Genomic DNA, 24,645 nt, shown 5'->3' with positions numbered 1-24,645 from the left:
GAAAAGATTCAGTAGAAAGAATTGCTACAGTGCACCTTTTTTAGGGGTAATTTAAAATTCCTGTGGGGAGCACATTGACTCTTTTACATTAATACTTCAGCAGGAAACTTCATCCATAGAGGTTGGAAAGGTACAGTCCATTGATCATCCTTCTGACTAATAGGGAAGGGATCCTATGTCTACATTAGTGTATTGGATCATTAGTGTACTGTTTTGGTCAAGCTGAGTGCTATACTTGGTGAACACATAAGATTGAAAATGTAACACACATAAAAGGACGTGTGCTTTGCAACACATTGATTACACATAAAAATCTGTACCCAAAAGAGAGATATACAGTAACAAGCTAAACAACTGAGTTATGGACATTAAGGATAAGCTGTGGTCGGTTAGTATGCGTACTGCTGTGTTGGAGGATATAGAGAGACTGTCCCCATTCCTGACAGAATCATTTCTCTCTTCTTATGAATAGAAGCTGGAGAGCCATGATAACATAACAATGGAGTTTTAATAGGTTCATTACAGGTGCTCCTGCATTGCAGTACTCTTTGTTATTCAGCCTCTTGATCCTTTTATCACTACTGCGGCCCTCAGTGTGTCCTTGGTGAATGAATGAGACGGGGGAGATTGCGGTGGATGGCAGGTGAGGGAAGGGATGACAGAGAGATAGACAAGGAGTGAAAGAATGAGTGAGGGGAGGGATGAGAGATATAGTGAAGGTTGACAGGTGAAGGTAGAGATAGTGGCCTCTTCTGTACAGTATATGACATCATTCCCATTGGAGGAGCTTGTTCTCTGTCGCTGAGAAGACATTATGCTCTCAGGTATTGTGAAGAAGAAGAAGCCACCTGACAGATATTTCTTTCACTCGCTACAGTGACGCCAACACTTCCTGGACAACAGATCTATAGATGACAAAGTACAAAATGGTCACGGTTATCTCTTTTTCTGACTTTCCTTTTTTCTCTCTTCCTTTTTCGCAGATAAAATCATCATATTTTTTCTTTTTCTTCCTCCCCCCTCTCTCTCCTTTTCCTGTTCTCTCTCTTCTTCTCCTTGCCTCTGTCTCTATTACAGGATGTCTGACGACACTGGCTCAGCTCCAGGACCCTGGAATCCCATGGGGTCTTTGGAACGTTTCATATGAATCCACATAGTAATTACTGCATTGTGCAATTTAATCATTTCATGAGTGCGGTCAGTTTGGCAAAACGCCAATTCAATTAACTAGATACTACATATGTCACTGTCTCCTTGTCCAATATAGTAGAAAGATTGGATTACCAAGCCAGAATAACAGTTTTCTGTGTGCTATCTTAATTCTGAGCAATCAAAGAACGTCAAAAGTTACACTTTCTTTCATTAATGTTTTTGTGATGCTGTATGGAGTAACATATTCCAATGGAAATTGTCCTTCCTGAAGTTTCTTATTAATGGTAAGAGGGTATTCTACTATTTGCATAACAATCAGAGCTTTTAAGCTTAAAACTTGGATTGTGTTTAAACCTATTGAACTCAATTCGCTCTTAAGGTTGCCTGGAACATCAAAGGATCTCTTTACCAGAATGCTTTAGGCAGTTGTGCAAAATCATTCACAGATTGTCTGGTGAAGGTTGGGACAGTAGGGGAAAGTTCCCAGCACACCAAGAAAGAGTATTTCTTTTTTATAAGTAGCTCAAAGCGGTGCAGCAATACAATAAATAAATGATCTTCTCTCTGAACTCAGGTTCTAATGGTCTAATCCTTAGAGAGGCCACAGAGAAACAGACAGATTTCATAATTCACTTCTTCATGACTAAACCAGCTCTCCATTCCATACAGATGTTTCTTAATCACATTTGATGTCTCTGTTCCAAATCTATAATTTATATGTAATCTAAAGAAGTACTACAGGCACAGGTAGGACCGTTTGGAATCTAATTTGGGCTTTGAAATGAGTATGGCTACAATCACTCAGAGCTCAGGCAGGAAGCCATCTTCCTTACTTGGTGAGGTAAGTCTGGTTTTCTATGAGAGATCATCATCACATTGAAGCATCAGAGGATCAAAGACCTCAGGGATGCATATTTTATCCGGCCTGCTGGTAACATGGAGAGACAGGAGTCCAGACTGATAACTGTGGTTGGAGTTAGAGAGGAGTTAGTGAGGCAGTGTGCAGACGGTCCTCCATGTTCTCTGCTGGGCAACTCAGGCTGTGGAAGGTCAAGACCACACCTGGAGTGTTCAAACATTCCTAAACCCCACATTCACTCAGTGTCAATGGCAGTGCATATGTCATACTTCATATGTCATATTTCTCTTTCTTTGTCTCTATCCTTCTCTCTCTCTCTTACACACACACACACACACACACACATATACACACACCCCTCTAATCTTGTATGTGTATGTATTCAACACAGAAAAGTAGGATACATAGGGTTTACTGGATACAATCTCACCGGTGTCCGTTCTGTATTATGACTATAATAAAAGGTTAGTGAGCATGACACCAATAATGCTGACATGACCTGTGTGAGTGAGCTGCCCATCACCTGCTCCTCAGCTCTGAGACTGTCCAGTACCGTCAGGACTCTCTTTTGGAGGCACGTAGTCGCCGAGTTTAACAAACAACAGATGCATTTGTTGTTCTCACTTGTTTTTCAAAGTGTAGCTATACAAAAGTGTAAGAGTGTTTAAATCTGACGCAAAAAGACATGCTGCATGTTCTTAAACCAGCTTCTGTCGCTGAACCAGGCATTAGATGGTGAGACCCTTTTATGTTCGAGAGCAAGACAGGGCATGTTCATTTTTCCTACTGAGAAGGAGGGGCATGAAAACAGAGGAGGCAGGAGGTGGAAAGGTTAACCAGGTATTACTGTAAACCTCCTGGAGTGGAGGCAGGAGGGGAGTTTCTGCTTGGGGAGGTGGGGAGTCGAGCAGCCTGGGGGTGAGTCTCTGGAGGACAGGGGTAGATGTAGAGGTGGGTACCTGTGTGTGTGTGTGTGGAGGAACTTTACTTCTGAAGTTAATTGGGATAAATAGTCAGTAGCGAGGTGGGCGTGAGTTCCACTTATCTTCCCAATGCAGGTGTCGGGCTCTTCTCTGATTGGCTGCCTGTGGACAGGGATTCTATCCCAGAGAGACACAGATTAAATTGCCGCTTGTTTCAGCGGAGTCTGCAGAGAATGTTCTAGATTTGTAAAAACATGCATGTAGCCGTGCATTTCTAAGAAGACTGCTTAATGCTACAGTAAACCTACCTGCAGGGAGCTCATTTGCAATCGCTTGCTGATTATCCGCAAATGGGATAGTTGCTTTCAGTCACAAAGGAGAGAGAAGACGGAAGTCAGAAACGAGCCTTGGCCCGTTACTTTATTGTAATCGTCTTCATTATCATCATCACCTCCATCATCTCCATAATATCTGCCAACAACCATAACTCTCTCTCTCTCTCTCTCTCTCTTTCTCTCTCCCTCTCTCCCCCTCTCTCTCCCTCTCTCTCCCTCTCTCTCTCTCTCTCTCTCTCTCTCTCTCTCTCTCTCTCTCTCTCCCTCTCTCCCTGTCTCTCTCCCTCCCCCTCTTTCCCTCTCTCTCTCTCCCCCACACAGATGAAAGAGAGCATGCTGAGCACTCAGGGGTAATTACTTTATAAGCAGCACAGCATATGGGACCATCAGGGCCATCAGGACCATCAGGGAAGCATGCTAGGGCCCCGAATACAACCTACCTCCCTGCCTCCCACCTTCCTGCCTCCTCCCTACCTCGCTGCCTTTGAAGCTGTGCCATGCATGCAGAGTGTGCTGCAATCAGCGTGCTGACGAGTGTGGGCCCTAAAGGTAGGTTTCAAGATGGAGGCACCGAAATAATCATAGCGCACCTCAGTCATTTAGAGCTGCGAACCTCCGAGCAGGTGAAGGATTGCACGCGCAAACATTTCAATCAGTAGTTTGACAGAAGAGACACCAAATTAAGTCCACCACCACATACTGTATGCAGTAAATTATCGAGTGCTTTCACTTCATCAAGCTATTGAGCTTGCACGGATTTCGCCAGAGAGCACAGACAATTTGAGAAAAACGAGAATTCAAGCGGACCTTGGCTGAATATAACCTCATCATCATCATTATCCCTCTCACTATCTCCCGAAGATTCCCATAAGCTGAGTTAATAGCATTGACCAGCCAGGCAGCTGGGGTTGTGTTAATACTGATTATGAACATGGGTAGTAATGACAGCCTGATCTATTGATCTATTGATCTGAAGCCAGTTTGCATAGCAGAACATTACTCTCCATTAGAAAACCTCACATTTCTCATTAATATTCTTGTGGTGAGCATCTCTTCAGGTTGAGAGAAGAGACTGAAGCACAAAGGTCTTGTGCAGCTCGATTATCCTCTACAGTGACCTTACATGTTGAGAGACCTACGACAGTACCAAGCTCTTTACCGACGTAGAGGACCAGGTCATTTACTGGTTATGTTAGAACATCCACACCTGCATTCCCACAATGGCATCTGTGCTGGCATGGCAGCCCAGTTTCATTCTACAGAAGAAGAACACTGCCACTGTGGAAGGTGTTTTGAGCCAACATTCTGACTCACATGGCTGTTTTCCCCCTCCTCCTTCCTCTCCTACACTCCATGCCTCCTTTCCTTCCTCTATCCTCTGTTCTTCAGATGGTATTTTCCAGCAGCGTAGCGCTTCATGGCCTTTCCCCCTGTTGTCACTTGCATGTTGTTCCCTGGTACGCAGGGTGGCAGCGTGGCAGGGTCACATGGTCACCAGCTCAACTGACATTTTCAGTTTTTCACGCAGATTAACCCTGAGGGGCAGGATGAAAGGAGTGCCAGGCTGCGACCGACCGACCCACACACACACACACACACACACACACACACACACACACACACACACACACCAACTGTGTCTCTGTGAGGGTCAGAGATCACAGAAAAGCAGAGCTGCCCCATACAGAGACCAGAGAGTATAGTTCAAGTCCCTGCGTTTGAAAACTCCCTTCGTGTTTCATTTGATCTTTTTCAAAGCAGTGTCACACTTGGTCCCGTTACACTCCATCATATTGTGTGGATTAAACGTGGTGTCTGTTAATCCACCCTCACACAGCACTCTGAGTGGCTGATGACCCAGCGCAGGCCGGAGGACACAAACAAAGAGACGGAGAGAGAGAGTCACTGAAAGATTGAGAGAGTTGGGAAAGAGATGGAAGAAAAGACAGAGAGAGGAAGAGGGAGAGAAAGAGAGACATAGAAAGACAGAGAGAGAGAGAGACTGCTGGAGTGTGAAACAGAGGCTTGGCTGTGATGTCCCTGGAGATGGGATGGTTGAGGAGGGATCACAGGAGCCCCACATCACAAGACTGACGTCTCATTTAACACACACACACACGCCTGCCCACACACACACGCCTGCCCACACACACATACTGTACGCACGCATACACGCAAGCACAGTTTTGAAGTAATCTACAGTCACACTTCAAAGCTCAATGCAATCTCAAATTGGAGGGCCAGTCCAGATCCCTTGATACCTAGTCTGTAGGTCTCTTTTAATGCAAAAATACACCGACAAAGATTCCTCTCGGTGACGCACCATGGAACAAGAGTTGAACCTATCTTTTACAGTCATCAGGATATCTGCAGTATCATTGCCTGTCCACTCACCGGAAGATCTCCACTTAAAATTCAATACCATGGTCAAACTCTGATGCACTTAACACACACTCACAGAGCCTATTGGAAATCCATTACAGCATGATGTACGGTGGCCTATTAGGCCCACAGGTATGTATCACCTATCCTGGGCTTTCTCTGAGTAAACAGGGAAGAGGGAGAAGCTCAATGGTAATTCCATTATAAGGATCTTGTTCTGGGAAAGTAGTAAGCGGAGGAGGTAGAGGAAGAAGGGAGGGAAGGAGAAGTTGGTGGGGGAGTGGGGAGGGGCGGCAATAGGAGTAAAATGTACAGGAGGAAAATGAAAAACAGGTGGCTTAAGAATGAAGGATGAGTAGAAAGGGGAGAACAAGGAGAGTGAGAAGAGGAAGGAGAAAGAAACAGTAGAGGAGGAGGGTTGGGGAGGAGAAGGGGGAATGTTAGGGGGAAGATAAGAGCGAGTGTGTCTGGAAAAGGAGTTAGAAAAGGAGTAGGGGGGCAGAAAATTAGCCTTCAGTGTTTTGTATAGAGATGTAAGGAATACATTTTGGGTTGTCATGGAGACAAAGGGTGCTACTGCTACCGTACAGTAGTAAACATGGTAGAGGAGATCTATTTTCCGGTCAGTAAAAATGCCCTTTTTGGGATCTTTGTCTGCTTAGAAATTCATTGCATGCACACGCACACACAAACACACATGATTATCATCTTGCACATAAGACTCAGAATTAAGGTTTTGGAGTGTATTCGTTTATGTTAATACATTGTTTTCACCAGGGAAGTCCAAACCAAGAGAGAGAAAGATAGAGAGGCTATTGCAGTTAATTATACAGTGTTTATAAAAAATATCTTTCTGGTTCATTTCGATAAAGTTCTATTACTGGGTGTTTTTCTACTTAAAGAAATGGTTACTCCAATGAATACACTGATTTTGTTCCCAGGAGAGCAACTGTATTAGGGCCTGTTGGAGTCTGCTCTGTGATAGAATCTATGGGCTTGCTGCTGGGGTGGAACCATGTGTTGGCTTTGCTCAGCTCAGTGGTGTTGTTGCCTGGAGGTTGAAATCAACATACATAAAAACACCATGAAATGATTCTAACATAATCAGTTTGCTGGTGGTAGTTATGTAAAATGGCCATAGGGAGAGAAACGATAGGAGAGGAGGGAATAGGAGAGAAGAGGAAAGGAGACGATAGGAGAGCATAGGAGAGAAGAGGATAGGGAAAAAGAGAGGAGAGGAGAGAGAAGAGGGTAGGAGAGAGGAGAGAAGTTTTATGTTTCTATAATTAAAGCTCTAAAATCACAGAATGCTGAAGATCAGATTTTGAACTTTGATATAAATAGAAGGTTATAAACCTTGTTGTGGGCAGAAACATACAATGATTTAAAAAGTAATGACACATGCTAAAATTGATATGTAACCATAAAGTTATTTCGCCTAAGGAAGTGAAAGATGATTATTTTTATTAAACAGTTTCTTTTAACTGCAGTGACAAATATTTAGACTTGAAGTCAAATTAATCGGGGTCCTTGTGTTTTGTGTTGTCTTGTGCTTTTTGTATGAATATATACCCAAACAGTAAATCACCTTTTCTTAACAGGGTATGTACCCAATATATGATATCATAATAGCAATAGTCTATTATTTTCCATAATAATTATTCAATCAAAAGTATAGGTAAAAACAAAACTGAATATTCCTCACAGAAAAAAAAGAACTTTGATAGTGTAGGAGCAATTATAAGATAGATTTTACATTAGCTGTTTAAACCCGCTGGTTAAGGTTTCTCGCGGTCTCAGGTTGTTCCCGAGTTGTCAATCTCTGTAAAAGTAGAGTTATACTCTGAGTAGTAAAATAACTCTGAGAGAAACACGATTGGCTCACACTGGGGAACCTTGGATTGGATAACCTAGTCTAAGGATAGCCCAGGTAAGAGTCCTTCCAGTCAATCAATCAGATGTGATGATCACTTCAGTCCAGATCCAGGTCCAGATAAGGGGAACTGCAGACTGGCCCAAGGCCATAGAGTCTGTCCATTTGTTTCTCTGTATGTTTGTCTGAATGTCTGAGCACATAGCTCCAGATCTCCAGGTCAGTCACGATGACCAAGCTTGGCCTCAGCTGTTTCCCTATTCTGCAAAGCTTGTTCCACATTGTTCTCCGCTCCAGCACCAAGGTCCACTGGGGAGCCCTGACAGCAGTTCTTGGCCGTGACGACGGTCCTTCGAGGGGCGAGACGGACACAGGTCCATGCGTGGTTCTGGTGTTGAAAGATGCGCTCCCCTCCCTGCCCGCCCACCAACCCCCCCACCCCCTCCCCGCCTCCCACCAACCCCCCCCCCCCCCTCACGGTTGATCTCCCGTCAGCTGCAGAGCTGTATGGGGTGTAGCCCCTCAGCCTGACCCACCCAGACGGATGTTCCAGCGTGTCTGAAGGCACTTGGTTACCTGGCAGAGGGCAGCTCTTATTTCCACTCCGCTGGCTGTTAAACAATAGGATGTTAAGATGCTAGAACATTGCTCGTTCAGCTGCACACTAAGTAACCTTCAAATAGACTGAAGTGATTCAGTCTGGTGCCACAGTATCGTGATCGATGGGTCAAACTCATACTGGGAGACAGATGGAGAGAGGGGGAGAGCAAGAGGAGGAGGGGAGAGAGGTGATGAATGAGAGAGGTAAAGAAAGAGAGCGAGCGAGTAAGAGATGGCAAAAGAGGGAGTTGACATTCAAGGTTCTGTTTTTTCATTCGCAACTCTTTATATGTGCTTAATGGTGCCGTGTTGATACCCAAAAGTTACTGACTAGTAGCAGAGAGAGAGCAAACGAAAGACTGCATTCCAACTTACAGTATAAGTGGCCCGTTATACTCTTGAATACCCTTCTGACAGGATTCTGAAGCATTATCATGTAATCAAATGACACAGTGCAGGAGGGACAGCAAGATCAGACTGACTTTTCCACAACATCACAGCCCTGTATGAGACCCTGGACAAGACACCAGAAGGGATATGTGAGTGTGTGCGTGTGTGTACGTGTGTGTGTCTAATAGGGGCTGAAGTGGCAAACACAGCCTGTCCGATCCAGGGATGCAGAGAGGAACAGCTAGAAGAAGTCATCTGGTCGTGTTGATGAGAACACATTCTGATTGGTTAAGGACAGGACGTAGAAGGTCATATGCCCCTACAGTACATGTGTTGGCGTGCCTAGGTTTCGGCCTCAGAGTCCCAGGCCTCATACACACACACCAAGACCAGCCAGACAACACCACACACGACAGAGTATAGCTGGACTGAGGCTAGAATAATACAACCCGGTAGAGCAGTGTACAGTACAGAACAGAATACTATGGTGAGTCCTGATGGTGAGTATACACATGGTACTCTAGTGTAGAGTACCACTAGCACTAGGAGTACTTACCAAACCATCTCACAATTAGATTGCACATTTGAATAAAGCAAACTGCAAACAACATCACATGTAAAAGATACAAAGTAAATAAATACAAATAGAAACATAAAAAATGATAATTTTACATACTGAGCTACAGATTTGAATGCTGTTATCCAGAAAGCAATGGAGTAGCCTGCGGGCGAAGAGAAAGTAAACAAATATATTTTTGTTGTTGGTGGTGGTGGTGATCTATGTTTATCTGGGTGTGTCCTGAGGCAGCCTTGAGGCTGAGGTTGGGAAGTCAGAACACAGGGAAATAATAAGAACCGTCTCTGCTATCCTGATAAGGAGGGCTTTGGGTCAACATCCTTTTCTACATCTTTATCACTCTGCATTAAGTTGATTTTGACTCAGACCCATTCATTTCTCTTTTTAAATTATGTTATTAATGAATGAACAAAGGAGGAAAAAAAACAAAACAAACAATGACAATAATTTGTTCTTGACTCCTTGTGCTTTACAAAAATATACTGTAATTTGTTTCCGTAAGTGTCCTTGTTTTCCGTAGCTTTCGCTCACTAACGGCCCCACCCTCAGCTCCACCTCCCCCTCCGTCACCCACACCACCCAGAGCAGGCCGCTGCCTCGGGCCAGAGTTGATCTCTTCTCCGTGGGCCTCCTCTGGCCTGCTGCTCCCACAGTCCCTCTGACTGAATCTTTGGTAGAAAGGGGAGGGAGGGGCTGTTGTGAGGAGGGGGCCTAGGTTGTGGAGTCCAACCCTGCAGAGTCTTCCATGGGGGGTGGCTGAGGTCGGAATGGGGTAGGGGGGTGAAAGTCTGGGCGTGTCCTGGGGGGAAGAGGGTCACCTCTGACAGCCAATCACAAACAGAGTCAGGGTGACACCCAGCTGCCATATATGAGGCGCTGTAGGAGGGGCAAAGGACCTCAGGTCTGAATGGGGGAGAAACAGAATTAAAATCAGAATCGATGTCAGAATCGTTGGTGCTATTGCACATTCCATATTCCGTTTACTTACTGATAGGGGGCGGGTCTTTACACTCTCCCTCCTCTATGGTGACATCATCGATGGCAATATCCCCCTCGATCCCCGCCCCGCGAACTCCCTCCACAACCAACTATAGGAACAAGATGGATGAAGCGTTTCAAGGTTGTTATCATAGTTTTACCAAAACATTAAAAAATTGCAATGTTGATTTTGAACAGTTGTACAAAAGCCATTAGTTAACAACAGATTATGATTTGTTTGTTTATTAAATCATTTGTTTGGATCCGCTAACACAAATTAGTTCCGCCACTGGACTGGGACTGGACTGTTGCCAAGCAACACAAACATATTCCTCCACACTTGCAACTAACAGTTGTTAATGGAAGCAGAGTGATACATACTATAAATTTAGCAGTCCCAGTTCTGTTATTGTTAAATATATTACTTGGTCCGAACTAAATGTTGTATAAGAATCTTCTTCATAATTTGTAATATCTCTCTGCTTTAGGTAGTATTAGTGTTGGCATAACGCAGAAGCAGCAATGACAACAGTAGGAGTGTCCGGGCAACCTTGCCCGCCCACCTGGAAAGATGCGGTTGGGAGGATGTTGATTTTAGCCTGCCTCCAGCTGTCGCCTTGGTGACCGCGCAGGGTCCACACGGAGGTCTCCGAAGGGGGCTGGGTCTTCTGGCGCAGGTACACATTCAAAGCCCCTGGAGACAGCATCATCATCATTGTAAGGCAGAGTTTCTGGGTACATGTACAGCTTGTGTCTCTGTCAGGTCATCCTCATTGTTATCAAGAAACAGAGGAGACTCCGAGATAAAGATGTATAACAGGAAGAGAGAGACTAGAGAGGATGTGTCTAGATTGGCATCTTCCTGGAGCATGTGCAGGAGGTCAGGGGGTCGTGTGTGTGACAGGGGCCGTCAGCTGAGGACGGACTCGTAAGAACAGGCAAGGAGGGTGGGGCTTCGGCCCCTGGGTCCAGTGGGGCCAATCGCATGCTGACGGAGGGTCAGAGAGTGATTTGTATTGGAGAGAGCGGAACAAAACAACCTAGAGGTATGTGTGTTTTCTAAGTACGTGCTAAATGTGTGTTTGTGTGACAAAAGATGATGAGAGTTTGTGTGCGTGTAGGTGTGTGTGTATGTGTGTGTATGTGTGAAAACAGGTTTGTTTGTGGACATATATGCGGGTGTGTGATAATGATAAACATGTTTGTTGTTGGTGTGTGCACTTATGCGTGTTTGTTTTTTGTCTGCAAACACTGAGTGGTCAATCTAGGATAGCTTCTGACACCTCAAAGTTGATGTGTGATAATAAGGTGTCGGGTGAGAGAAGGACAGAACCTGGAGTGAAAGAAAAAGCCGCCTATCTACTCACCAGGGAGCAGCTCCACATATATATGGAAGCTATAAATGCTACTCTTAACCTTTTAAGGAGTGAGTTCTAAATATTACCGACGCTTCTACCAGAGTGAGTTATTTTTCCAAAACGAAAGCTAGCTAGTTTTAGTTAGCTTCCGTTACCTAGCAACCTAGCATAATACTCGTAGCAATGCTACTACCTGCTAGTGTTACTTGTTAGCCTCCTAATTGTAAATTTTGAAGCCATACTATAGCGTTTGTCATATAGTTTTTGTCTATCGGAAAATAGTCGGTTGGAATGTTCAGAATCACATATGTGTGACGCTACTCCTTAACGTTAATCTTCCATACATTTTGGATATAGCACACATGCTCTACGAAATAATGAATGAAAGACTACAACATGTCAACATTCTACATTTCAAATTTCAATTTCACACTGCCGCACAAATACACAAGACCAAACAAACAAATATTTAAGACAATAATCATGTGAAAAATAATCTTTGGCGCCTAAGACTTTTGCACAGTACTGTGGACGTGCATGAAGGATGTGTGTGCAGAGGACCTCACCTATGTGCTTGCCATACATGTGGTAGTAGAAGGAAAAGCAGTAGGAGGGGACGGCCGTCACGGTGCCGTAGGGGCTCTTGGACGCCACGTTGAAAGACGGAGTCACCAAGCGAGCCTTGTCCCCCTCCAGACGAGGCCGGGACGTCTCGATGTACATGTAGAAACCTGACGGTCCAGCAGCCGTTACACATCCATTACACAACCACAACATGAACAATGTAAGCGTAAACGTGACTATTAAAAAGCCTTGACACAACCACCCAAAAAAAACGCGTCAGGATCTCTTTTCTACACTGAGAGTTTGAAGGGAGCGGGAGACGGAGACACTCCCTGGCTTCGTCTGAACGCCCCGGATAATTAAAAGTCGTCGCTTATTGATGCCCCTCTCCATCTCAGCACATCGTCAAATGCTTCAGCTAAATGTCCCCCCATGGACCCAGGTCTGTTAATTGGTTTATTCTAATGGCCTGGGAGGGGACTGGAGGAGAACTGTGGGAGAGAGGGACTTTATTATTTTTATTTTCCTTTTCAAAAGAAAAGCTGCTCCTCAGCTTCCACTGTCTGAGACTGACAGGTGCTGACAGCCAATCATAATTCACAAAGATGGTACCTTCCCCCTGAAGGGAAACCACACACTCCCTACAGCAGAGCAAGAGATCTCAGTCACCTCTCCCTCTCTCTCTCCCTCTTTGTTCTTCTCTTTTCATGCATACATTACATGTGTGCGTGTGATTGCCTGTGTGTGTGTGTGTGTTGACCTTGCTTGGAGCCACTGCGGTCACTGCTAGGCCCAGTGTTGGGGGTGTACTTGGTGTCTCTTGTGGCAGCACTATGGCGTGTCCAGTCAAACTCATCAGTCTTATCCTGGGTGAACATGCACACCGCCTCGTCCTCAAAACCACACTGGAATTCTCCTGCACATGACATTAACACAAACACACACATACAAAGTTAGGTACAACTCATGTTAAGTATTTTTCCAAATTGACTGCCACTAAACAGTAAAATGTTCAGCCTAACCGTAACACTTTGTAATGCATTGCCAACTTCATCTTACAGCAGCAATACTGCATGTTAAAGGTGATGAAAGACAGGAAAAGTAATTAATCATGTACACCACGGTAAAGTACTTTCTGACCTTAACAATCTCTTCATTACAGTTAATGTAACATTAATGAGTTGTTTACGGCAGACATTAAACATCTGACTCATCATAAACTTCTTTCTGCTCTGTCTCTGTTTGGTGTTAAGTCAGGACAGCTGTGCATGATGGGTAATAAAATGTTTACGCTACAATCTGCCTGAGGGAGAAAGTAGGAAGGGATGAAGGGAGGAGGAGAGGGATACTTACTCAGATGAGGGTTGACAGGAGCTGAAAGACAAAAGAGGGATACATCTGAGAAAAGAGCTGAAACTTCCAGAATAACCGAGTCTTATAGGGACAGTTAACCCCTGCACACAGCGAGGAGCAGTCAGTCAGAAAAGCACAGAAACACAGAGAGCAGCAGTGTGCTGGATAATGACCAGACCTTCAGATAGGACCAGAATAGTAAAGCAGGAGAACCAAAACAACAGCTGTTCAAAAAGACAAACAATTCTGGAAATGAAAGAGAGAGAGAGAGATAGTGAGAGAGAGAGAAAAGTAAGGGAGGTGCAGAGAGAGAGATAAGAGAGGCAGAGATAGAGTGGTCCAATTGCTAAAACCTCAATGAATTAATTAAAAAATCAAGCTTTAAGCCATCAACAGCTCGTTACATCTCATATCTATGAAATTATTGTCATTTTAGCAGTGGCGGTGCAATGCTGGAGTGTGGGTGTTTGTTGTAAATATTGTCAGATGTTAATGATTTGTCCATATTGTTGTTGTTTTTTTCCCTAAAGCTGCAATCTAGAAGGCAATTATGCATTGGAGTTTCCATCCCCCTCCTTACTAAAGCAGCCAGCTGTTCCCTGTGAGGGAGGGAGGGGAGGCAAGAGAGAGGAGGGAGGTTGTCTTGGTTGAGGAGAACAGATGTTGCATATTTGGCAACACACTCTGCATTAGCTGATAAGTGACAGACTCTGGGTGCTCTTTGAGCCCAGTGCACCACAGACAGCACGCAGAGGAGGAGGAAGAGAGGGGTTTGGAGAGAAAGTGGAAAAGGAAAGGGAGGTGAAGGAGAAGGAAGAACAACACTGGTTTTGAGACGTGTCCATTCAGCTTCTCTCCAGGGTCTCTGGGCCAGAACGGACATGGTCTGAATCCACAACTCTTAACAGCAGACACCGCGATACAATAGTAAATATGAGAAGTGATCTGCTGTGTGTGAGAAGTGTGTGTAGAGTGTATGCGTGGGTGTGTGAGTGTGTGGAGACTGGTATAAAGTATGTGTGTGTGTGGGTGTGGGTGTGTGTGTACAGCCTAGCCCCAGGCAGCGGAGGCTGTTGTGTTATCCAGAAGAAGGAATGGACTTGCTGCCAATGCCACTTAGAATCTGAGAGCTGTGATGATGTGTGACTGGAGTGTGTGTGTGGAGTGTTGAGGGGTGTTTGAAAAATGTTGGTGGAGTGTGTGCGTGTGACGTGGGTGTGTGGAATGTACATTCGATTTAATTGTGTGTGTTGAAGAGTGTGTGTGGAGTGTGTGAGGGACTGGAATAGCATTCTCTAGCCAGACAGCATCAAGCCTCCAGTCCGGCATGGTGAAAATCCACCACCATTTGCTCACATCTACCAGTTAATTATATGATGTGACACAGCCTGTTGATTGTCAAGGCTTAATTCTCACATTGTCACAACCTACAAACATCTACCACTATCATCTTCATGCTCTATAACACTGGGCGTAGGAGAGATGGTCTTCCTGTCCAGAGAGGTAGCACCTACTTGATGTCAGGGGCTGGCACGGGCTGTTCACTACAGGACTGGAAGGCCAGTTAAGAGATGAGCACCAAGGCATTTAGCAGGTAATTGTAGTTACAGTGGATTTGAGGTAATGGGTCTTAGTGAGGCACCTGGGTAGAGTGATTATCTGTCGTGCATGCCGTGTCACTGTTCTGAGTCATTATCGCCTCTCGGTGTCACACGACGATGAGGCGCAGCTGGACTGGAGGCTGGATTGTCACACATATCTACTCACAGCCAATGTGTGCGTGGGTGAGAGAGTAGAGAGAGTGTGTGTGTGTGTGTGTGTGTGTGTGTGCCTGTAGAGCATCTCCGTGCTGTCATTAGCCTGCCAGTGTGTCTGGCAGCTGCCATATTGAACTGGGACAGAAGCCAGAGAAGGAACTGCCCTGCAAACACTACTCTCTCTACCTGCAGGTAGCAAAACTGTTCAAGCAACCAGAGACATTCAAACTTCATGGGGGCACTTCTCTGAAAGAAGGGTTGCCGAACAAATGGACAAACGGATGGATTTATGAAAGAATGAATGGATGATGGATGGATGAATGGATGGATGGCGATGCTCTTCACTCCTGCTTGCCCCTCTCACCTGGTTAGAGGGAGCACACAGGCAGTAAACAAGCTGGAAGTATTTAATCACCAGGTCAGTGATCCGAGCCAGAGAGCTGCATCCTCCTCCCAGAGTCACATGGGTTCAGCAGGGGGCAGAGGATTGGACAGCAGCTCTACAGAGCTGAGGTCCCTGATGAGGCGTTCAACTCTGAGAGAATCTGGACCACATGATGTTAGCAACTAACTGGCCAATCCTAGCTGGAGGGGTTCAATTATTTTCCAGGTAAAGCTGATATTTCCTTGTCTTATTTGGTGGGAGTCGAATGACAAAGAAGTGGAGTGGAGAAGAAAGGAGATTAAGGAGTGACAGTTTCATAAGTTAGGTTGAGCAGTGGCTGATTTTAGTCAAACACAAATCGTATTATCAGTCCAACAGAACATTTTTCTTCCCTAATCACACCTGCGAAATGATCTAATAATATTTTCTTAACCAGCAGGGGTCTCTATTACCATTTAAATCATTCGCCCATTATGACAGCACACCTCTGCCCCAGAGCAGATTAGTACGACCTGCACAACACAACTGCCTGTCCATGTAGCCTTTCAACTGGGGCGTAGGTGGCCTATGATAAAGGATAGTTCAACTGTGTTGATGCAGGTCCACACTGCAGCCATTGTAGAGGGGGATTGCGTGAGGGGTGACCATGACGATAACGGACCATTTAAAGAATGTTCCATTGTGCCCACATGTTCCAATTTCCTTAGAAAGCTTCCAGCTTCCTGTTTATTGTGTATTCCGTAAACAATGAGAACTGTTGATAAAAGTCCAAGGATGGACTGCCCTTACCTCCCTTGAAAAACAATTAAATGAAAACGTAACAATTGGCATTTCATAGAACGGAATGGATGCGAACAGAACTGAATAATGGACTAAATGGAACAGAAAAGCAAAGCATTAATAAAAAAAGGAATGCTGGGCCTCTGAGTCAGAAAACAGCAGGTTAAATGAAATGCTAAAATGCCTCTGGTCTCTGCTTACCACTGTATCGGATCATCCTTTCAGTGGAGTCTCCTTCTCCGAAGCGGGTGATGGGGGTGAGGCGGACAAGGTACGCCTCAGGCTTGATCAGCTCGGTCAGGTTGTAGGTGATCAACTCTCCCTTCTGGATGGGAGCCTCCATGGAGATCTCCTGCTCCCACCATCGAGACTGACTGGTCTGGTGGAGAGAGAGAGAGAGAGAGAGAGAGAGAGAGAGAGGAGAGAGAGAGAGAGAGAGAGAGAGAGAGAGAGAGAGAGAGAGAGAGAGAGAGAGAGAGAGTGGGACTCGTTTGCGTCTATTGTCACATAATAAATACACTTGTTTACGAGGCAAACAAAACCTGGCCACGTTTACACACACACGCGCACACACACATGCACGCATGCACCCACACACTTTCTCAACAGAAGCCGCTCTGCCACTTTGTCACTAATGACTGTTGATGTTGGCGATGACAACTGGCATGTGTGATATTTCCCTGGGTGCAGAGCATTGTGCCAGCCCCGCTCTGGGCGCCCTGGTGTGACAGAGAGGGGGAGTATGGCTGTGACGAAACTGGGAGAAGATGATTGGCTGAGCAAGGAGAGAAACAGGAATATGGGTTGGTGGGAAGTCAGCATCCCTGAGAGAAAACACTAGAAATGATTTTGTTTCCAATATCAGGAACACTCTCTCACCTCGTGCTCATCTATTTTCTTTCCCACTCCCTCTTTCTGATTCTCTATCAATTTCTGGTTCTCTCTCTGACTTTTCACAAAACCACTTTCCCATCTCCAACAATGGTCTCTCTCTCTCTTTCTTTCTCCCTCTCTCCCAGCTGTGTTGCTAGCTGATGTGAAGCAGTAATATAACCTTAAAGCTTGTAGGACAGCCTGACATCCTGAGGCAGGGCACAGAGCTGGAGCCCGAGGCATCTCCCCAAACTCCCTTCATCAGCAGATCCTCTCTCTTGGATATGCACGTAGAAGGTGTGTGTCTTCCCACTTCACAGCCCCAGCACCCTGACATTTCATTTCCTCCTAACTGACCTTTTATTCAAATATCAGTGGCAGGAGTTACACACACACGCACACACACAAGTTCATCCCTGGGTGTGCTTCAACAGAAAAAGACATAAAGAGCAAGTGTTCTTAGCTGTGGGTGAAGGTGTTTCGGTCTCTGGTGAGAGCAGACGATTAACCGGTGGAAAGACTCAGTTAAACGGTTCAGGTGATTGTCTTCATGGTCCTGATCTTATTCTGTATCTGATACCAGCAGAACCGTTACCTTCACTACTAAAGCTCCAGGCACTTTCAGAGCTGAGCTTAACGCGAGCACCTGATTGGTTGCTAACCTAATGGCTTGAGCTTCATTTGGTCAGGAATCCCATATCACTGACCGATCCTAAGACACAGTGGGGGTTAGGGGAACTTCCTGGTTATGTCACTCTCGCCTGGAACGCTACAAGAGTTAGCATTAGATGTGTTAGCATTGATCCTTGTGTATTCTGCCATGCTGTGCTGGGTTTCCTGTCAGAGGTAAAAATGCCTTGTTGCTATGGCAACAAGTCTTATCATTTATGAGAGAGAAAGAGAGAGAGAGAGAGAAGAGAGCGAGAAGAGAGCGAAAGAGAGAATAAAAGGCATCTGTGTGTGCTCATGTGTGAGAAGTTTATCTGTGGGTTTTGTGTTTAAAAGAGAGAGTGAGAAACAGAGAAAGAAAGAAAGAAAAAGAAACATAGAGAGTCTGTTAGAGACAAAGGGCATAGAGAGGAAAGGAAAATGACAGAGACAGTCTGTCACCCCCAGAGAGCTCAGTTAGGAGAGGGGTACAGAAGGGGACTTAAGCCTGCAGCAGCTGATAGCAGTGTGTGTGCATCCTTATGTGTGTTGTGTGTGAGTGGGAGTGGGAGCTTCGGAGCGGAGACAAGTAGTCACCACAGAGGATATTAAGCAGATCAGCAGAACAGTGACTGAGAATCACAGACCCGAAGCGGGGCGTCAGATTCGATAAGGGCCCCCCGCTGTGAGCCAATCGGAGGCAGTGTGGCGAGGCGCTGACGGGCGCCTAAAAGCAGAGTGGGCCACACCCCCTGGGTCTGGACACACTCAGTGCAGGAAGACAGGGCTTGTACTCCGATCCCTTAAACTGAAGATCCTCGTCTCCTCCCTCGCCACGTCCCCCCCCCCCCGTCTGTTCCTCACCCCTCCCCATCCAGCGCCTCCATGCATTCAGAGCGGGAGGGCAGCATTCACTGATTCCTCCTTCCGTCTTCGCCCATCCGTAAGCACACTCTAATTGAAAACACGCCCACACACAGAAACACATATACACGCACTTCAAGCAGCCAGAGAGCAGGACAACATGTCAGTGCCAGCTCTCTGACTGCCCCCCTGCCCCCCCACCCTCTTCCCCCTCACCCTCCAGATATCTATTGACAGACAGACATTTTCTCTATAATTGAACGCTGGAGTGCTATGATGACATTGTTACACTGGGGTTGCAACACTCTGTTATCTCTCGCTCTCTCCTGTTCTCTCTCCCTTGTCCCGTCACTTAGCGTTTCTGATCATGTGGACATTATAGACTCCCAGTTCTCCTTCATGGAGTAAAGAGAGCAACAGTATGTAAGCGTTTGTGTGTTCGTCTGTGGTGTCCAGTCTCATGTTAATAATAGGGGGTCAGATGGCTGAGCGGTTAGGGAAATCTATTAATCGGAAGGTTGCCGGTTCGATTCCCAGCCTAGCAAAATGACGCTGTGTCCTTGGGCAAGGCACTTCACCTCCGTCCTTACCATAAGTCGCTCTGGATAAGAGCGTCTGCTAAATGACTAAATGTTAATGTAATCTGTATCAGGGAGAGCTGAGTGGCCCTAGCAGACCAACGGTAGGTAAGCAGCACATAGCGTACGCTGCACAACACAGCCAGGCCCGGCCATGCTAGAGCTGACCCCAATACTAACTCCATACACAGTTTCATTATTAAGCTGCCCCGAGCAACACACAGTGGCATGACAGTAAAACAATGGCAACTCAATGCCAACAACAACAGCAACAACAGCAGCCTGATAGTACTTAAACAACGGTCCTATTATCTGTAATTTCGGCAATTATCACATTTTGTAGACACACAATCCCACACCCACGCACCAGAACAGCTGGACAGTGGGATGGTAGCCCAGGCCACTGTGACGTCCGCCAGACCAGGCTGGAGTGGAGAAGTTAAACTATGATGATGAAAGCACTGGAAATAATATAGCAAGAAAAATTCCCCCTCACGTAACAATAAGATTTCTTTAGTTAACGAGCTAGACTTTTTTCTTTTTCCTTCATAGGAAAACCACTTAGCCTCTAGTTAATGGGTGATCTTTGATCTTGAATGGAAGTGTGTACATGGTCTGTAGATTACAGTAATAGCTATCCACTAATCCTAACCTTCTCCAGTTGTAAAGTACACATACAAAACAAAACAAAGTACAAAAACAAATACAAGATACTTGTGAAAATGCATTGCTGCATAGCTTGTAAACAGAATGGTTCATAAAAAAAACATGACCTCCCTCACTCACAAAGCAACTGCTGTCCTGGATATGTCACACGCGCGTGTGTGTGTGTCTGTGTGTTAGCGTCTGCATGCGTGTGAGACAGAGAGAAAGAGAGAGAGAGAGAGACAGAAGGACACGAGAGGGTAGTAGTGCCTACAGCTACTGGAGACCAGATACACACACATGTGCCTGTGGTGATGGATGGGGCTGTAGGATAAAACCTCTGTAATGCACAGAGCAAGACAAAACACAATACAGAATCTCCATAAAGTGTCACTGTACTGAACCGTCATTATGACAAGACTGTGCAGGAAGTCGAGAGAGAGAGCGGGAGAGAGAGTGGGAAGGGGGGGGGGGGTGAGGCCTCTTACACACATACACACAGATGCTGAGATGCTACTTTTTGGCACAACTCATGCACATGTCACTAGACACATGCTTCACCTCCTGTTCTAGAGAATTCCACCACTGATGCTGAAAGTCTTGTGTTATTGGTTGATGTCGGCTGAAAGTCTTATCTCATTGGCCAGCTTGGCCCTTCTGGCTCCTCCTCAATTAGTTTTCAGCCCTTGCTCTTCTTCTTTCCTCCCCCCTCTTCCCTCCTTTCCCTCCCGTGCTTAGGCAGGTAAATTCTTCATAGCTCAATGCTGACTCAAATTCTTAAACAGTGTGGAAGAGAGAGATAGAGCGAAAGAGAGAGCGAGCTCTGGCTAGCAAAAAGAATATGACCTCGCTGCTCCTCTCTCTTCTCTGCGCTGTGACGTGATTAAGAAGCTGCTCTCTCTACGGGTGTGCCCTTGAGCAAGGCACTTAACTCCTTTCCTGGTCCAGCTGGGTGGGTCCACAGTAGCCTGGTGCTGTGCCCAGCTGAAACTACATTGATCTACGTGTGTGTGTGAGTCTACCACTGCAACCCTCCCCCAATTGTGATGTGTCTCAACTCAATCTCACCAGAAGCATAGAACCAAACAGTGTTTTTGTGTGCTTATAAACAGTACTTCAACACTAGTGGGCTTCCACACTTCTGTAGGACTAGTGTTCTTGTCTTTGACTTTGAGCCCCAGTGGGTGGCGACCAGCAATGACAAACCTGACAGAGGTATAAATCACGCCGCATGATGTCATTAGAAGGGGGCAGAGCACTGGGCCTCCCCAGCTGAGCCCAGGGGGAGGTGGGGGAGAGGCAGACAGGAAGGGGAAACAGAAGCACTCGAATACCAGGCAAGAATAGAGGGATAGAGGGATAGAGGGATAGAGGATGGAGAAAAAAAATTACTGACTGACAGTCTGACTGTCCCTCAAACCGACAACCCTTGTCTCGGTCCATTTCCCTCCACACTGGGCTCTGTAGAAGCAGACACATCGGTCTCAGAGAGACCGAGTACACACAGGTATAGAACAGATGAGTCCCACAACAGGTCATAAAGCTGCCATCACTGCTGATCCAAGGCTCCCAGATGATAGCAGAGCTGATAGCAGAGCTGAGTTCAATAGCAGAGCAGAGGTTGAAATTGCAATGATAGGATCCTACAGTATAATGGGACTATTTACGAACAAACAAGGTCTTGAAAGTCATCGGAGTGCATCACCATCATCCCCCCCCCCCCCCCCCCCCCCACCTGTCTGATTCCAAGCCTGTAGGCCATGATGTGGTCCACTGCTCCGGGGTTCTGCTGGGTCCACTGGAGCTTGAACCCGTAGACGCGCGGCTTGTTCTGCCACAAGGCGCCGTACGTGTCATAGTAGAACTCCGGGGCGAACGCCTTTCCTGGAAGGAAACACAGAATATGGAAACATTCCGGAACGTCAGACCTTCTTGTGTGTTCCACACAGTTCAATTGTGTACAGCAGCTGTCGTTAAGACAGGCTTCTCCATCTCTGTCACCACCACATACAAACATCCTCTCACACTGTGGGATAGCAGGCTGATGTGATGTGCCACTGTGAGAAGAGCCCGTCCAACGGCTAGATTTACTCTCTTTAACAGGCTCCGAAACGTAAAAACAGCCGAACGTACCCCAGCAGTTCAAAGCATGCATGGACACAAAAAATCCTGAAGTGGAGACTGGGTCTCCTCTTCTCTGTGAGATCTGACAGAGCATGAAAGCAGCTTTACAGCCAGGCCCCGTCTCCATCCTGGCCAACCCAAAACATCAGCCAGACATTGGGGTAGCAGGTTCTGGGGGCTTGGAGATGGGCTTATTGCTCCACCACTGGGATCAGCGAAAAGCAGAAATGAATATGACACGGAGGAGCTGTTCTGGATGCCTAAGAAGGAGTTAGGAGTCAGTTATCAGAAAGTGACAAGAGTGCTTCTGACTGGGCTTTGATGTGAAACAGGAGAGGTATTTGTACTGCTCCACAGATGAACCTGTCTCCAAGTCTCTGGTGAGCAGTCGAGAGTTGGAGCTCGGGAGATGGAGGGTAGGGGGAGGATGCAGAAAAGGGAGGAGGGCAGAATGGAGGGAGGAGTAGGATGGAGGGAGGAGGGTGAGGAAGGTGTTGAGCAGTGCAGAGCGAGAGCTGGGGATCTCTGGATTTTGGGGTATTAAACTGCCTTTGGAAGGTACTGCCACATAAACAGCTCCTTCAGATGTCATGGAGGAGAACGAGAGCTCAACCAAGGCGGACATGTTGAAGTGTACTTCGTTTCACGTATTGACCTGTCACCAGGCCTACAACTACTGGACGGCCCTTGCCAAAATTGATTTGATACAGCTGACATCTAATTTAGTTCCCTGCTCTCCACTATCTCCACCTGAGCCTCAGGACACACTGGGCCGTGGAAAAGACAGTATCGTGCGTGTGATCTTCAAGTAGGACCATTTCACAGGAGAGACCATGCTCTCTCTCCACATTCTAGGATGAGGAAGCACTGTGCATGTGGCTCCGGGCCAGGGGCAATGGACTAAGTTTAGGTTAACTGTATGGAGATGTCTCTGTCTCTCATTGCTACAGAGCACATTGTTATGGTAAGTACACCGATCAAAACTCCCAAAACGAAAGTACTGTCCTTGAAGTACTGACCTTAAAAAAAGATTGACAGTAAAAAGTAAAATCTATATTAAGTTTGGGGGCCATTATGTTTTTAAACCAGATGCATTAATATTGGATTGTTTTCATGGCGAGATGAAGATGGAGGATTTTAATGAAAACATAAATATTTTATCGTGTCTGACTGAATCATACATTATTAAAGGTTCAGCTAGATCAATAGGACTATCTGTCGGGTTTGTTGTCTCCCACGTTCTCGTCGAAGAAGACAACACTCTTTTTCTCCATAATTATGATTCGTTTGGGCAGTACAAAAACAGAGAGGACGGCACATTCTTTTTCCACTGGAAAAACACTTTAAAAGAGGCAGGCTGACCTTCCTCTCTCTCTCCCTCTCCCCAGGCAGGGGCTGGACCTGGGCTGTGCTGGCCCTCCTGACTCCCAGCCTCTCGGTCAAGGTCAGAGAGAGGACACAGAACACTGCAGCTGGACTGTGTGTTCTACTGGAAGGTACCCGGGTCTCCTAGCAGGAAGACTGTGTAGCTGTAGAGGGTTTTTTGGGGGCCTGGAGTCAGTTCATTGGACGCTTATAATCTTCATTTCAATGGTTTGTTTGCTATGCTATGCAAATAGCCATCCAGAAGTACAATCTGATTGGCACCATTTTTGCAGCACACTTTATTTAGCATTTTACAGCATAATAATAATTATTATTATTATAAATTGTATTTATATTGCACTTTATATTTAAGCAATCTCCAAGTGCTACAAAGCATAGAGTAATACAAATTAAAAAGAATCAAAGTTTAATAATAAAAAATAATAAAAAAGATCAAGGTCAATAAATAATTAAAAGCAAAACCTATAAAACACATTTAGTGAAAAGCTTTTTTTTTTAAGATATGTTTTTAGGTTTCCTAATCTGTCGTCTGAGGGGCCCTAAAATGGTCAGGGAGGGTGTTCCACAGCCTAGGCACAGCAGACACAAAGGCCCTATCACCCATGCTGCATAGCTTGGTTCTAGGGGCTTTAAGGGTGTGTAAGCTTGCAGATCGGAGGGTGCGTGAGGAGGTCTGGGGGGTGAGGAGTTCCTGTAGGTAAATGGGGGCATGTCCGTGAAGGCACTGGTGGGTGCAAAGGGAGACCTTATATTGAATTGTGAATGGGACAGGGAGCCAGTGGGGAGTTTTCAGGATGGGGTGATGAGATCATATTTGCGCACTCTCATCAGGATCCTGGCAGCGCTGTTTTGAATGTATTGCAGTCTCTGGATGCTCTTGCCAGAGATCTCGATGAGGAGTGCATTACAATAGTCCAGCCTGGAAGAGACAATGGCGTGGACATTGTCATGGGTGAGTGTTGGACGGAGTTTGGGGATGCATAAGTGTGATGCCCCGCATCCCCAGAGCGCTAGGCTAGTCCCGTTTATGTTGTTCACCTGTGTCTTGTTAAAGGTCTGTTTCATTTTGCCCTTGTGTAGTTTAATGTTTAATGCCCTAATGTTCTGTCTGTCTCCCTGGGTGTGTGTTGCAGTCCTAGTTTTGTCTCTCTCTCTCTCTCTCTCTCTCTCTCTCTCTCTCTCTCTCTCTCTCTCTCTCTCTCTCTCTCTCTCTCTCTCTCTCTCTCTCTCTCTCTCTCTCTCTCTCTCTCTCTCTCTCTCT

General features: G+C 45.9%; 1 protein-coding gene across 1 annotated transcript in view; it reads right to left on the bottom strand.

Moving 5' to 3' along the window:
• Positions 1 to 8,005: 8,005 nt before the first annotated feature.
• The window catches only part of mdga2a (MAM domain containing glycosylphosphatidylinositol anchor 2a), a 60,940-nt gene continuing 44,300 nt past the window's right edge, over positions 8,006 to 24,645 (bottom strand). The window contains exons 10-17 of the mRNA XM_062470157.1: positions 21,610 to 21,758; positions 16,468 to 16,645; positions 13,345 to 13,365; positions 12,752 to 12,907; positions 11,994 to 12,158; positions 10,633 to 10,763; positions 10,080 to 10,179; positions 8,006 to 9,994 (exon numbers count right to left, since the gene is read on the bottom strand). Coding sequence (XP_062326141.1) covers positions 9,906 to 9,994; positions 10,080 to 10,179; positions 10,633 to 10,763; positions 11,994 to 12,158; positions 12,752 to 12,907; positions 13,345 to 13,365; positions 16,468 to 16,645; positions 21,610 to 21,758 — 989 coding nt within the window. The 3' untranslated portion in view covers positions 8,006 to 9,905. The remainder of the gene's footprint in view (positions 9,995 to 10,079; positions 10,180 to 10,632; positions 10,764 to 11,993; positions 12,159 to 12,751; positions 12,908 to 13,344; positions 13,366 to 16,467; positions 16,646 to 21,609; positions 21,759 to 24,645) is intronic.

The sequence above is a fragment of the Osmerus eperlanus genome, chromosome 9, assembly GCF_963692335.1.
Source record: "Osmerus eperlanus chromosome 9, fOsmEpe2.1, whole genome shotgun sequence".
Taxonomy (NCBI): domain Eukaryota; kingdom Metazoa; phylum Chordata; class Actinopteri; order Osmeriformes; family Osmeridae; genus Osmerus; species Osmerus eperlanus.
The sequence above is the reverse complement of the archived record's forward strand: the minus strand, read 5'-3'. Positions and strand labels throughout refer to the sequence as shown.